General features: G+C 36.6%; 2 protein-coding genes across 3 annotated transcripts in view; one reads left to right on the top strand and one right to left on the bottom strand.

Annotated features, from left to right (window-relative positions):
* ANO3 (anoctamin 3) overlaps positions 1–14,914 on the bottom strand; it is a 210,213-nt gene that overhangs the window by 20,669 nt on the left and 174,630 nt on the right. For both annotated transcript variants that reach the window (XM_086612632.1, XM_086612633.1), the window contains exons 13-14: positions 13,042–13,138; positions 8,220–8,280 (exon numbers count right to left, since the gene is read on the bottom strand). In XM_086612632.1, coding sequence (XP_086468758.1) covers positions 8,220–8,280; positions 13,042–13,138 — 158 coding nt within the window. The remainder of the gene's footprint in view (positions 1–8,219; positions 8,281–13,041; positions 13,139–14,914) is intronic.
* MUC15 (mucin 15, cell surface associated) lies at positions 2,389–5,506 on the top strand. Its single transcript, XM_086614098.1, has 3 exons — positions 2,389–3,064; positions 4,297–4,452; positions 5,346–5,506. The coding sequence occupies exons 1-3, from the start codon at positions 2,389–2,391 to the stop codon at positions 5,504–5,506; spliced, it is 993 nt and encodes a 330-aa protein (XP_086470224.1).

The following is a 14,914-nucleotide window of genomic DNA, read 5'->3' as shown; positions in this document are numbered from 1 at the left end:
GTAAAACCCTCCAGAAATGTGTGAAGAGTGAGTATAGAATCCCCAGCACCTCTACAGATCTCTTGCAACTGGGCTACATGTTTCCCAGTATAGACACAATCAGTGTACGGGAAATTACATTCACATCTTGGTGAATTTCTCGAACAGGGACCATTATATCTCTTCATAAAGCCTAACACTGAAGGAGAAATTCTAGCCTTTCCCTTTTGGACTTGGCTTTTATTTCTATCCAGCTATCATAGGTCTCAGATGAAATTTGACTTTAGCAGCATAGAAACAAATGCAGAGTGCAAAATCCTCTGAAGAAATCTCGTGGTGACCATCCTATGTAAAAACTTCATTCTTCATGCTAAAAAAAGGCAGAGCTATTGTAGGTAACTGAACTACAGTGTAATCCCATACCAATGTCATTTCTACTCACTTCAGGCTACGCCTACCGCACTGATTTCCACTGAGCTGGTACTGAGTAACGTGAATAACAGTGAATCAAAAAGTGAGACTTTTTTTTTCATTCGTAATCTGTTCATAGCTTCCTTAAACACTTACTCAACCAGCTAATTTAGGTTTGGGCTCTTCTGCAAGAACGATAAAGAATTTGTTCAGCAAGAATATCAACTCCCTTGAACACTGCGCTGCAAATTAAAATGTCATCTAAAGAGAACTGAGTGTAATTTCCCTACATGGTTTAGTTACAGCAAGATGATAAGAAGTGATATGACCAAACCCACTTTTTTCATTAATATGACTATTAATATAAGGAAGGAAAGACCATGCCACTGAATTAAAACAATAGCATTGTTAAAATGAAAGTATGTTTCTGAAAACTTTGTAAAACACAACAGTTTTTTTTCTTCACTGTTTTCCAGCTAATATTAGTACTACCAAATCAAAATCTAATATTCAGATTGTACAGCATTTCAGGGTCATCTGAAGGCCTATCATTCAAATTGTAAACATAATTGGAGCTGATAATTGAACCCCAAAGGGGTTTTCTTTGGCTTGCTCATTTGCCGTCAAAGTGGTTATCCTAAATTTGACTGATACTGAAGCAGAAATTCTCTCTTTTATTTTTTGCTAAATAAATTACAAATGTTTTCCAAGCATAGGTCCTTCCCACCATACAACTGATCTTAACTTTGGAAATAAGCAGTGTGGAGAAGTGGAACATATGTTAATAAGCAGATTAAATGGCATTTTATAAGCATACATACATTCGTTTCAAGAAATGGTACCACCTTCTAACCAAGAATAGACCACCAAAAAAAAAGAATAAAGCTGAAATGAGATACAATGACATCATATTTAATTATTCTCTACCCATTGATATAAAATTATTCATGGCTGACTGCTATCTACCATTACTGTATGTGTACTTTCCATTGCCATGATGGTGTTTTATACATGGAAGCTAACCTGGGGAAAACGCATAATTAAATTTTTAAAAACTCAAAACATAGGAAAAAGAGCAAGACAGTAAGAGTTGAGGCTGAATATGAAAGAAATAATTACTTTTTCCAGACGTACATCTCCTTTCTTCAGATGGTAAAGTAGTTACATACATGGACACCTAGTTAATTAACGACGCTGAAGATGTAACTTAGCTATACTTTTTATTGTGCTGTCACATGAAAGGTTATGTGTGGGAGTTAAAAACTGCATGATCTCAACCTGTCTCATACTTCGAAAAACACATGCCTCCCACCAAAACCTGACAGATATACTGAATAGCATACCTTCTACAATTAAGTGACATCAAGATGAGTTTTTCTCACCCTTCTCAATCTAACATTTGAAAAATTAATGCATAATACAAAGCTTCCAGTTCCCTATAGTAGAAAGAGTTTCCACACAAATTCAGCATCATCCATAATCCCTAGACTGATTTAGTTTTCAATTTGCTCCTGGCAGCATTCATGTGACACTCATTGCTCAGGGTCACAAAACATTATCCATCACCTTTCAGGGCTAATTGTAACAATTATATCTCTTCACAATGGAGTATAACTCTTTAGCATGCTCTTGGAGTTGCTGCCTGCCCAGAAAACATTGCCTTGAGCATGCCATCTGAGTATATATCATTACCTCATTCTATAGCAAAGTGGTTTTGAATTATTCCCCTGTGAGTACGAGGCCTCTTCAGAGGAATGTGGAATTTTCTTATGCAAAAAAGCTTTTGTTGATCATCAGTATCGTTTTAGGTCATTTATACTCAGGAATGTAAAGTTTTCAGCATCAACAAGTGGTAAGCTACTGAGACTTCTATAGCACAACAGAAAATTTTTTTACCAGCTCATTCAAGTCTTAACTGAGTAGTAAACCAAAATAATAGACAAAAGTGAATTTCTTGCAGATTCTCTATGTAACGAAACAAACTTTGAAGTCAACACCATGAAATCCTCTGGTGGAATTATTTTCATTTTTCTGCTTGTAAGGCTGCAATGGGACAAAAGCAATGCTGAGAGCACAGAACTAAATGCAACAGATAATGGAAATCACTCAAGCAGAAATAAAAATCAGTACAGAGCGCAAACAACTTCACACAATTCTCTTCTGCCTATGACTACAGCCATAAATCCTACCGTCAGACACACAGCACCAACAACTGCAAATGCCAAAGAAAATGCAATGAAAAGAACAGAGATGAGCAGTCGGCCAAACAGCACACTGCCGAGGTCCACTGATGGCACCACCTTATCTTCAAATGACACTGTGGCATCAAAAGATGGAGTAACTAACTATGCCACAAACTTCAACAGAATCCCAATGTCTGTAGTGACATTTACAACAATGGGGGACTTCCCTGGAGTGAACGAAAGCACTGCAGCTACTTCTACTTCCACAGTGACACCAAGTAACTCCACGGTCACCTATAGTACCCCTTCGGCTGCAGTGCTCCCCAGTGACAATGCTTCAATCAACCCCTCCAGTATCACTCTGACATCACTCACGGTGAAGCAGGACAGTCTTACACCAAATGGCAACCCCATTCAGCAGACAACAGAGCTGAATCATAATTTCAGCAACTCTTCTACTGCATCATCTAATTCAAAAGAAGCCAATGAAGGTAAGTATCTAACTAAAGTCCAACTGGACTAATAAAATTATAATGCTGAAATCAAACCTTTTTTTCATTGAACAATAGGCTTCATAAGGTGTGTGAATTAATAGGTGACTTAGTACAGACTAAAAATAAAACTCATCCGAAATAAAAAATATTTTTTTAAAATTATTTGCTATTTACTTGTTTGTTTAACTCTTCCAAGAATGGGGCAACCTAATGACAGGTACTGCCTGTTCACACTGGAATGGACCTGCAAAGCAGATGTGTAGAAATAACATTTTAAATGTGCAACACGTCAACTTATTTAAGTTCAGAAAGTTTTGTGACCAAAGATGACTTCTTATAAATACTTTCAAAGGAATTACTCATTGTGCATTTAATTACCAAGTTGAGGACGCGTGGGAAACAATGGAGCATAAAACTGTCATGGCACTTTTCTATCCTGCTGCTCTGAATCAGGTCGTCAGGAAAAGAAAAGGAAAGATTAGAAGACACAGTAATTTTTTGCCATTAATTAGCTTTCAAGCTTTTAACACAAGACTGAAAGGCTTATCCATCATATCCAGCAGAGCACAGTTTGTACTAAGAACTGCAGGAGCATCAGACTTTCATGTTTCCCATCATAGTTCTAATAATTACAATGTACCTGATTTTTAGATAACATGACTGAAAAGGAAGGAGGGTGGGAGAGCAAAGTCCAGTTCCAAGAAAAACAGAATACTTTGAAGAAAAGTTTTATGAAATCTGAGAAAAATCTTGGAGGAATGCAGTTATTCTGCCCACTGAACATGTGCAGAAAGCATTACGGGATTTCTTACCTTTCATATTCAAAAATTAGTACTCAATTGAAATTCAGAGGCTGCAGTTTTAACTGCTGGGTTAAATACTTAAAATAACTGCATTCAAAGAGTGATTACTGCTCATTTTTTTAAATAAAAGGATAGTGGTCGATTCTGTAATTAAACCTGGAACCTTTTTACTTGACTAAAAACTCATTTAGCATTCTTTTTTTTTTTTTAAACTGCATTTATTCCCTTGAAAGTCAGGGATGGAGATGTCTATTTTCTTTTTACAAGGCAGAGAGGCTGGGTTAGTCACAGTCTGCAAAATGTTTCAGATCCTTGGTGAAAAGTCTCACTCCCCAAAACCCTCGACTGCTATAAAGAGAGAGTGAAGTATCTTATCTTACAGATTTATTATTCTCATTCAAGTGTCTCTCTTTCTTTCTCTCTCAGAGAAAAGCAACAAACGAGGAGTAATAGTTGGTGTCATTGTAGGAGCCATTCTAGGATCTATATTAATTGGTCTGATTGGATATTTTATATGTGGTAAGAAAAGGTCCGAGTTATTTTCCCACAGACGGCTTTATGATGATACAAGGAATGACCCCGGTAAGGAATAGCACAAGTGTTTTGCATAAGAATTTTTTCTTTTATTTCTGCATAGAGTTGTTTAAGTAGTCTGATCTTAATGAATTATTAGGAATTACATCATCGATTCCAGTCAAACTCATTTTCAACTGACAGTACTTCATTATTTTTAAATTTTCCTCGACCAATACCCCACTTAAACTTATGTTTCCTCTTTACAAGTTATTTTTTAAACCTCTGAAATATCAAGAAATACTGTATCTTGTACAAGTGAACCTGTTCAAAGTATTGCAGATGAGTTCAAAACTATCGCTCAAAAACTCTCCTAACCTTTGATTAACTGAAAAAGGCTAGATTCCTTATTCTTCCAACTTCAATTACAGAATTAAGGATGAAGATATATCTGGTTTTAGGAGTAAAAATATTTTTCAGGGGTTTAAAAAAGAAGATTGCTTTTGTCTTCTCCGTGAATATGTATAAACTTGGATTAAAGTGTAATCACACAGTCTTCAAACATTTGTATCATGTTCCTGGACTTCATTTTCAAATGTTTAAACAAACACTGAGAGGCTAAACACACTTTTTTCTCATAAAAAATGAAACCAAAACAAAACTCTGGCAACACGCCTTTTCTGGCTTAAATGCAAGAGCTCAAAGCTGCCAAAATGTCAGATTAGGAAATAGCTTTGAAAGTCGACCACCCATATAGTCCTGAACAGGCGTTACAGGGAGGACACATTATCCTCAGAAGATCATGAATCAGGGCCTTGATCTTTTGCGCCCCGCCATATGTAAGAAAGTGGTTAACTGGATTTAGCTGCGACAGGCTGCTGATCTAAACCGTGCGGTACCCAGCGTATTGCGATAAGAATCTGTGAAGTAATATATAAGAACTAATTACGTTTTCCTTTCAGTTCTCCACTTAGACAACTCACTTGGACCATACGATATGAGTTTTGGATGTGCATCAGACAACAAAACCAGCACAGCAGACACGGCAGAGAAAGACAACGCAGGGTGCCCATCCGATGGCATTCCTATGGCTGATGTGACACCATCCTACCCTTCGCCATAATGTTTGCTTCAGATTATATTCTCACCTGCTATCTACACGGTTTCATTTTTTCCAAAATGACCTGGCAGTTGTTATATTACAGCCATTACTGTGCAAACAATGTTTTGGAAAGCAAAGGGAAAATCACAGGGTATGCTGATACTCACAGACAGGGCCCAGCAGCAGAGCGTCACTCTTCTACTTTTCAGTTAAATTTTTCTGTTTTTTTCTGTAAGGATATCGTACCTACTTTCTTAGCAATAACATAGATGAATAGCAGCCAGGCAAAATTCTGCCTTCTGCAACATTGGTCAAGAACGCAGACATTGTAACAGAGCAAAAATTGACCAGGGTTGCAATGGTATTTTAGCATCAATACGAAAAAATGTGAAGTTTAACTACCTTGAGGTGAGACTCCTGTGTTCAAATATAATTCCTATCTGATAAATGAATCGGGGCATTATTTCCTCCACTCTACATTTGTACTTTCCTCAGTGAATACCAGAAAAAACATTAGGTTTACTTGGATTACTCAGAAGTTGAAGTTTGCTCAGGAGAATGGAATACTGAGTAACATGGACTACATTTAACCTTTGACTATGATGACATAGACTTAAAATCACTATGAAAGGGATAAACAAGAAAACAAGCTTCTACTCTGTCAAACTCATCTGTTGTTTGCATTGCAAGCTAGATCTATGGAAATGATGTAAAAGGTTTTGGTACAGGTTAGATAGAAGAAATACTTATCTTAACATGACAGGAAAGGAATTATCTCTGCCATGTATATAGATATCCTAAAAGGCATGCTCCTGTTTTGCCCAGCTAAAAAGTAAAATTATGGCAGTAAAACGCAAATAATTGCATAGTTTATCTGCTTGCAATTATCAGAAATGTCTAAATAAAGAACATGAAAAAGATATAGCTGTAAAGGCATAAAATAAACAAAACAAAGTGCAGAGAAAATAACTACTCAAATGGGATACATGCTTATTACTATGACTTTGTTAAAATGCTTTATTTAGTGTGGAGACTGTGGATCACCTGGATGTAGTTACTTCACTAACTGGCTGTGAATGATGCAATGAATCTATGTGTGAGAAAATTACATGTATGCACACACCAGAGAGTGAAACAATGGCAGTCACATTGCACATGAGTAAACCAGGTGTTTTTTCAAAGTTAAAAGATTAAAGAATTGAGTGCATACATGCAGTGTTGCCTTTCCTACAGGGGTCAGTCATGAAAACAGCATGATTTCTAGCAAAACCAGAACCTGATTTCTAACATTGTATCCAGCATGTTGGATAGCAGACTGAAAATCTGAGACACACTCGGCTGCGCTACGAGACAGGATCACTCTGCTGCTTGAAACTAAGAAAAATGTAATGCTGAGCTTTCATCCTCAGCACATATTATGCCATCTTTCCTGATAATGGTAAAGCAAGTATCACATCAGCAAAATTCCTTCTTACGCTTGAACCTTGGCCTTGGCTGCAAGTTGAAAGAGCTCTCTCTAAGGAGAACTCGAACATCGAGATGAAGGCATGCTAACAAACTACCAGCGTTGACTACATTGGTAACCATATAATCAAGTGCAATGTATTTTAGGCATTTATGAAACTAATTATTAGTAAATGCAAGGCTACAACAGCAAGATTAGGAACCAATGAAGAAATATCACTGAGGCAAGCAATAAAAGTGCACCCTTCAGTTATATTTACATCGTGTTAATTTTTAATAATCTAATTATGATTTTTGTATGTATGTCCATGTCCTTATGCTGTCCATGTACCTCTCTGATGTTTTGCTGCTGTTCGTGTATTGTCTTTTGGTTTTACCCTGCCAGCCTCCAAAATTTGTGACATTTGCTCATCCTTCACTTTAAGTTAGAATAATTAATGCTTATTCATACATATTATGTAAATAAAGCTGTTGTGTGCCATTTGACTCTATTTAGAATTGCAAAACTCTTGTTCAAATTCAAACAGTTGTATGTATGTGAACTGGTGTTATTTTCTCAGGGTTTACATAGTCAAACATTTACATTGGGAAAATTAATTATATTTTGTCCTAATACCGATCTTCCCTACTTTCCAGCAGCAAAACACTATTAGCTCCAGTGAAAGCTAATTCCATCAAGCATTTCATGTTGGAATCATTACATCTGTCTTGTTTGGCATTATTACACTGACCTTCAAAGAGAGGGAAGACGGTTCTAGGTACTCCTGTTCAACTGCGGCCTCTGTGAATATCACCCTGCTTGGCTTTGTGACCCATGACATGATGTGTGTGATGTCAGAGCAAACATACTGAGATATTCAGATTGAGAATTTGAACATAAATAGTTAAATGGCTGTAAGCACTTAATGTCAAATCTTTCCTATACTTCCCACAAAAACATTCGCATTCATTCTATAAGAAATCTCTACAAGACGTGATTTTTTTTTTAAATTTACTGACTCCAGATCAGTAAATTAACCTACATGTTTGCCTCTAAAAAGACTTCTGCCTGTGTGATATAAAATTTAGGCTCAAAGACATTTAAGACACTAAAGACCGTTATTAAATTAATGGTAAAATGTATTTTCACCCACTACCTGCATAGAAATTGAAGCTGATGAAAACAGGAAAAAAAATGTTTCTGACACAAAAATCGTATCTGCCTTTACTCAGTAATCATATAAAAGGGTCAGGTAAACTAAAAGCACAAAACAAATAAAAATGTACTTACCCCAAATTGCCATGAAAATAGCAAAGAAGACAGTCCCTCCATTATCAAACAAATGTGTAACCTGAACAGAAAACAAATACATCAGGAACAAATAATATTGCCACCTTATCTGTTGCCCCAAAGAATCCCAGAGTACAGAACTGGTGGCAGAAACTAAAAGCTAAGCATTCTCGTAAGAATTCTGTCCTACTTGCATAATGCTTCTACCAAGGTTTGTCCTGTTCTGTCTTTCAGTATATCATGGACTCTGGTTTTGCAGACTGTCACTTTGTATATCTCCAGTCCATCTATTTCACAGACACTAAGAGTTGCTCTGTCCATGTCCAGACAGGCTAGAATTTCCTTCAGAGTTCTTCTCATATGCTGGATCACATTTAAACTCAACATTTTCTATTCTAAGGGTTTTATAAGCTTAAATAAATTCTGTCTTTTCACTTTCTTCCTCTGCATATTACTTAGCGAACGTGTCTTTTGATTTCATTTTCTTCTTTCCCCAAGCTATCTTGCAATTCTTCTGCAGGTAAGAACATATATATTCCTTTGCTTTGTAAGAACAGCATATATTCCTTTGTATCCAGACATCTCAGCACCTCAAATTGTTGACATATTCTCCTTCTTAAAAGGCTAGTGCCTCTAAACTCTAACAAACATGAAATAAATTCTAAATATCACTCCCTAAAAACATAATTCTAAAATGAGTACTTAATTTCTCCTCTTGAATGCTCTCCTTTTTGTTGGATTTATCCTGTGTCTTACTCCTTGTTATACGATTTTTCGGGCAGAACAGATGTTCTGCTGCAAAGTCCAAGGCTTATCAATAGAAAAGAATAATTTTTGCATGCCTATGGATCGCTCTAAGCATCTGAGTGGGTGAATTTGACCTTATGAAAACATCACAATTTATATTACAAAAATCCAGAATTTCTAATATTCAAGTCATAATATGAAACAGTATTTAGGAAGCTGAAATTAAGATCAATGTACTTTCAGTAGATTTAAGGTTGTCAATTTACAGCAGTGTAATTTATCAAGGGATAATGGGACTGCATTTCTTCTAATGAAAGGTGGTTTAAGATGGTGCAGAGCATTAGTAAGCAAAACACAGGCTTCAAATTCCGATTTGGAAAAAATGCACAAATAATCATAAAACAATAGAGCAAACCAACTTATCAACAGGTATACGTTAGAAAGAGGATCTGAAGGAAGAGGAAAAAGAAACATAAAAGTGCTGTAAATGGCTTTGATATGCATCGTCCTAAACCATCCAGAAAATTAATGGTGATTTCTCCCTCTTCAAAACAGGAAGAGAATGTCTTGATACAGAATATTCTTGAAAAGACTTTACTTTCATTGTTGTTGACTCTGTTGCTGACTTAAGGACCTATTTTTAAGGTTTTATTATGAAAAGAAACTCGTCCTTATGCATATGTAAGGGCGCAGGTAACCAGATTCAGTTGTGACCTTCTCTTACATACGAAGTTACTCTGGCCAGTAGGAATTTTCTACACATGAAGTGTGCCAGGGTGCTGGGGCTGACTGCCCACCTCGGGCAGGTTGCCTGACCAGCTCCTGCAAGAGCTGCCTGCTGCAAGAACTCTCATCTTACTGACAGATTGTCATTTTTCTAGAGAAGACTGGCATTATTGCTTCTGCCTCGTAAATTGAGAACTCAGGAAAGCAGAAAAAGTTAATAGAAACAGTCTTGCCTTTATCTAATTTTATTTCTTATTGAGTAAAATTATTATAATATTGTGAGAATGTATTAAAAACATAGTTTCTCTTTCTGTCAGTTCTGTTTTTCTTTTCTTTTTTTAAGGTTCTGAAACAGGAATTGACTATTTGGTATTGGATATCAATAAATCCAGTATGTTCCCTGCATGAATCAAACAGTGGGATCAATTGTACATACAAATAAATCTTTTGCTTCAATTTTCTTTTGCTTCCAAAAATGAAAATACAAACATCATGGGTATTAGACCGAAAACGTGAGAGGTGAGCAAAAGCAGTACAATAAACTTGATGAACATTTTCATTTTTGAATACAAATCTGCGTGAGGACGCAATTTTGGATAGTCTGCTTGGTAAATAGTGCATCTTTCCAAGGAAACACAAAATGAACCAACCAAGCAAACAAACCTAACCCAGCAGAATTAATGCTGCTAAAAGTAGACAATACGTGTCTGGCTCCTGATCTAGCTTTGTCTTTATAAAAAATGTTTGGGCTAAAGTCTCTCAGCACCACTTGACTGTCTTAAAGGCTAAATGCACAGTTTGAGACTCTGTCTTGACCAGAGGCCTCTAAGCAGAAATGAAATACTGTAAGACTCGGTGCAAGTCTGTCAGCATACCTGACTGAGGTTGTCATCATCCTACAAGACTTCAGGCACTTCAAATCCACCCTGAATCAACACTCTGTCCCGGGGCTTGAGAGCAGGGTCTGCTGAGTGCAGGAGCAGCCCAAAGAGCCCTACCCCAACACCCTAATCACCCATGGATCAAAGAGTCCATTTAATGCGGATGAGAATGACAGCCTGGGCGTTCGGCAATTCAGAATACAACTCACATGCCTTTCTCTTAAATCATAAACTTCACTTCAGCGCAGCATTTTTAAATGGAAATGGAATAAAGAAGGAAGGGATGAAAGAAACAGGCAGTTACACGAAAGAAAAAGGCATCTTTTGTATTTTGTCTCCAGTTTTACAAAAAACTTGGCAGAAAAAACATCTGAAGTATATGATTTTTTCCAGCATTAGTTTGTTCTGACTGAATTGCTCCTCTAAAGGGAAACTTGGCAGATATTTACTGAAAGTAACCCTCACAGTAGTTTTAATAACACGAAATATGAGCACAAGGCCTTACATAAATGCGGCAGGTCCCATGACCTGAGAAGATGAACTGCACTTAAAGGAACTCACTTTTCCTAATTAACTCAATATACGTACTCGTATACAATGAGCTATTTGAATGAATGAGGATTAAAAGACTTATTCTAGAATAAGGGTGCCAGTGCCTGGAATGAATCAGGAATAGCTTATAGCTTCCCTTGCATATCAGCTCTTCCTTGTGTGCAATAGCTTCCTTTCCCTCGGTTGTGCGCAAGGAAGACAGAGAAATAAGTTATGTTCCCAAAACAACAAAAGCAGAGGGACACGTTGACAAGCTCCATCTCAGGAATTAGAAAGCAACCAGGAAATGTCATTTTCTTTTCCCAGAGACCAGATGTGATGGCTTATTTTTAAATATGTTAGTTCCACTTACTCATATTACTAACAGTGCTTCAGAAAGTACAAAGCACATTTAATTTGAAATCAGTTTGTAGTTTTCCAACATTATGGATTGTTTTCATTCACTAATTCGGGTGCAGACAAAGTGGGAGTGCTGATAGACGTTTGCGTATGTGCTGCTCAATTCAGTGGCAACACGGCGGCACCCAGCAGGATCACAAACCCTGTTGGAAACCAGATGTTTCTGAGCAAGAGGGTAACGAGCAAAGTTGCAGTTTGCAGTGAACTCTTCTTTAGAAACAACATGGTGAATGAAAGCCTTGCAATTATAATCTTGGAGTTCCGAAAACTCTCATTGAGTGGTTTCTTTTTTTCCTTTTTCTTTGCCATTTGAGTGGCCAGATTGTAATTCTATTCTTTTCCAAAGAAAAGTCTCTCTTCCCCCCTACTTGGGGGAGATCCAGAACAGACAAAGCCTGAAAGGAGACATTTTTTGGTTGTTTTCTGTGTTCCAATCTAAGGTTGAGCAGTTTTTCAGAGTGAAATCATTGTCAGAAAAAGTTGGGAGATTACATGAATTTCCATATTTGCAGATACCAGAAAAGGGTGCCTGCGAAGATGGAATACAAGTGGTTACTCGTCTTCCCCAGTTGTCATCAGAGTTTGTTTCAAGGGGACTGGTTTGAAAATACATGGATACAAGGACGGGCTGCCACATTTCTTCTGCTGTAATTTATTTTTCACAATTATTGAAATATGAAATTTGCATGATTTAAGCACAGGATGCTAGTGTAAATACGAATAAGACAAAACCTGCTTCTTACTAAATGAGGATGTTAAAATAACAGGACCCAAAGTTAAAGAGATGCCACAACGTCAAATGTTTTACTCAGCACTGGTCCTATCTATATCAAATTTTGAAATCTAACATAAAAATTGATTTTCTCTTCACATTGCTGCAGTATTGTAATGCTATGGCCCAGAGAATCATGTTATAAATACAGGCTTCTGAGCAAGATTTGTCTTATGGGCTAAAGAATTCCAAGAAAAATGCCAAGGCTGCTTTTCTAGCATTATGAACACATCACACATCAAAATATATTGCTCACTTGAAAACACTGCATGTATACAGAAGTATTTGTGATTATTTAAGTTTGAATGATAGGTTCTTGTAGCAAAATATTTAGTTGTGTAAAATCCTCGCAGACAGAGCAAAGCACGTTACAGGCACATTATGCTAGAGAATTTCTTTAGAAGGAGCAGAAATTCAATTACGAAGTAAGCAAGGGAAACAGAGTAAGAATTATAGGGGAAAGTAGCAAAATTCTCACAAGAAAAGTTTCGTTACTCAGGGGACTTTATAAATTGATGAAAATAACAAGGATTTAGGAAGGAAATGCTCATAGAAAGTAAAATTTCATAAAAATCTCTGATCGTTTCAGAGCATTCCCTTATTAGAAACACGTATTACAGAGACTGAAAAAAACTATAGAGAAATATGTTTTGCACAAATCTTTGCTGAAACAAGGGCAACCATTACACAAAGAAAATAGATTTTTAGACAAAAATGATCTTGATAGCAGTAAGATAATAATTACCTTGGCGTATATGCAGCTTTCATTGAGCTTTTGTAGTGTGCAATTGCGTTCACACATAGGGCACATGATGGTTTCATTTGCCTCGCAGATCTCTTTGCTTTAGCAAGAGACAGGAAAATAAAGGTTATAAAAAGGCTTTTAGCATTCCTAAGATTTTCTGAGGTTATACCGTTTGTGGTCTCTATTTTTTAACAATATGCCTACATCTCAAAACTGGCTCAATAAAATAAATTAAAAGTGAATGTTTGGCTTGAAAAGCTTAATTCAAAATCAGTAGCCTGAAAACTATGGGCCCTAGAGTAGTACTCAGTATTTTTGGGCATCATGCTATGCTTGTCACACTTGTGAATATCCCGGTGTCTCCCAAACATCACAAACAGAACAAAACATTGTTCATTTCCTTCCAACTCATTTATTGCATATTTTTCTAAGCGATGTAGAAGATACCAAAAGTTAAGAGAATGGACATCACTGGTATAACTACACTGATTGCAATCAGCTTATCCTAGTTTACATCAGCTGAAGGCTTGTTCCATAGGATGACCACAATCACACTTTGATCAGTCGGTCACAATGTAGAAGTCCCCTGACAGGGTTTTCTGGCAGTAGTATTTCAAGTCCGCATTTTTATTTCCTACAGAAGAATTTATGTATAGAGCTAAGAAAAAAATACTTTAATATCCTAACTTTGGGGAAAATATCTTCAAAACACGTTCTATTCTATTAAGATCCTAAGATACAGGAAGATGAAGTCACTGCCTTCATTAGGACCACTGACATTCAAAATGTAGAACAGAAGTATGTTGACAAAGGCAAAACGGAACTAACAGAAGTGCAAAAATGAATTTTAAGGCAAATTTTAACTGCAGTGAGTAAGCTTCCCAAAGAACCTCAGCAATCGCATTTCCCTATCCTTTAGGAGAATTGACATGTCTGAAATGATCCTATGACACACTAGGAAAGCAGCAGTACAAACAAATGCCAGGAAATCTCTACTGATTTGTTTCAATAAACATTGCGCTTTCATTTTCCTCCTCACAAAAGCTGAATTTACAGTTCTAATACTGTATGGAAGATTATGTTTGTTTTCAAATGACTGCATCTATTAAATCCTGTCTGACATAACAGTAAATAGAAATGAAAGATTCTGGTTGCCCAGATGTCACTTTTGTAATCTTTGGTCATACTTCACATAACATCAGGATCAGTAATTCACTGAAACCCTACAAAATAATGTGGACCTGATAAAGAAATAGTCCTAAGTAACCCCTATGCCAGAATGAGCACAGCCAGTCATTTCAGAGTTACAGAGTAACAGAAATCTTATAGTGTGTCACATCCGAGAATTTTCTTCATTCTTCCATTTTCATTTAAATGATTAAGCACAGAAAATCATATTTCAACAATATGTTGTAATAGTTTGGCAATAATACAAACTGTCATCACACATAAGGCCAAATTGTACTGTACTTGGATTTTAAATTCAACATGATAAATGTTAGATTTTCTGTATCTTGGTTTGTTTTTAACAATACATGAAGTTTCACAAAATTACACTGACAGTGACAGGTCACATGCTTTAGCACTGCTCTGCAAAGGCAGTAACATTTGTTACACAAGTGTTTGTGACAGGTGCTATGTTAACTGTTACTGCAACTCAAATCGTCAGTATAACAGAGCAAAATAAGCCTCTTTGTACTGTCCTCACTTAGATATCTGGAATCTGACTACAGCACATGGTGCAAGGACACCTCAAGTTGTGCTGCGTTCATGCCCAGCCTTTCTGCTTGACAAAAAATGGACAACTTACAACAGTGATAATTAACGATATGTATAAACCCAACAAAACCAAACTCTTTAAAACCATCAGATT

The sequence above is a fragment of the Tauraco erythrolophus genome, chromosome 6, assembly GCF_009769465.1.
Source record: "Tauraco erythrolophus isolate bTauEry1 chromosome 6, bTauEry1.pri, whole genome shotgun sequence".
Taxonomy (NCBI): Eukaryota; Metazoa; Chordata; class Aves; order Musophagiformes; family Musophagidae; genus Tauraco; species Tauraco erythrolophus.
This window is presented reverse-complemented; position numbering and strand designations above follow the sequence as displayed.

Bases quoted from the DNA above. Each gene is read 5' to 3' on its own strand.
- MUC15 (XM_086614098.1), top strand. From the start codon at position 2,389: ATGAAATCCTCTGGTGGAATTATTTTCATTTTTCTGCTTGTAAGGCTG. The intron at 3,065-4,296 runs GTAAGTATCTAA...TTTCTCTCTCAG, and splicing joins TTCAAAAGAAGCCAATGAAG to AGAAAAGCAACAAACGAGGA. The intron at 4,453-5,345 runs GTAAGGAATAGC...TTTTCCTTTCAG, and splicing joins TGATACAAGGAATGACCCCG to TTCTCCACTTAGACAACTCA.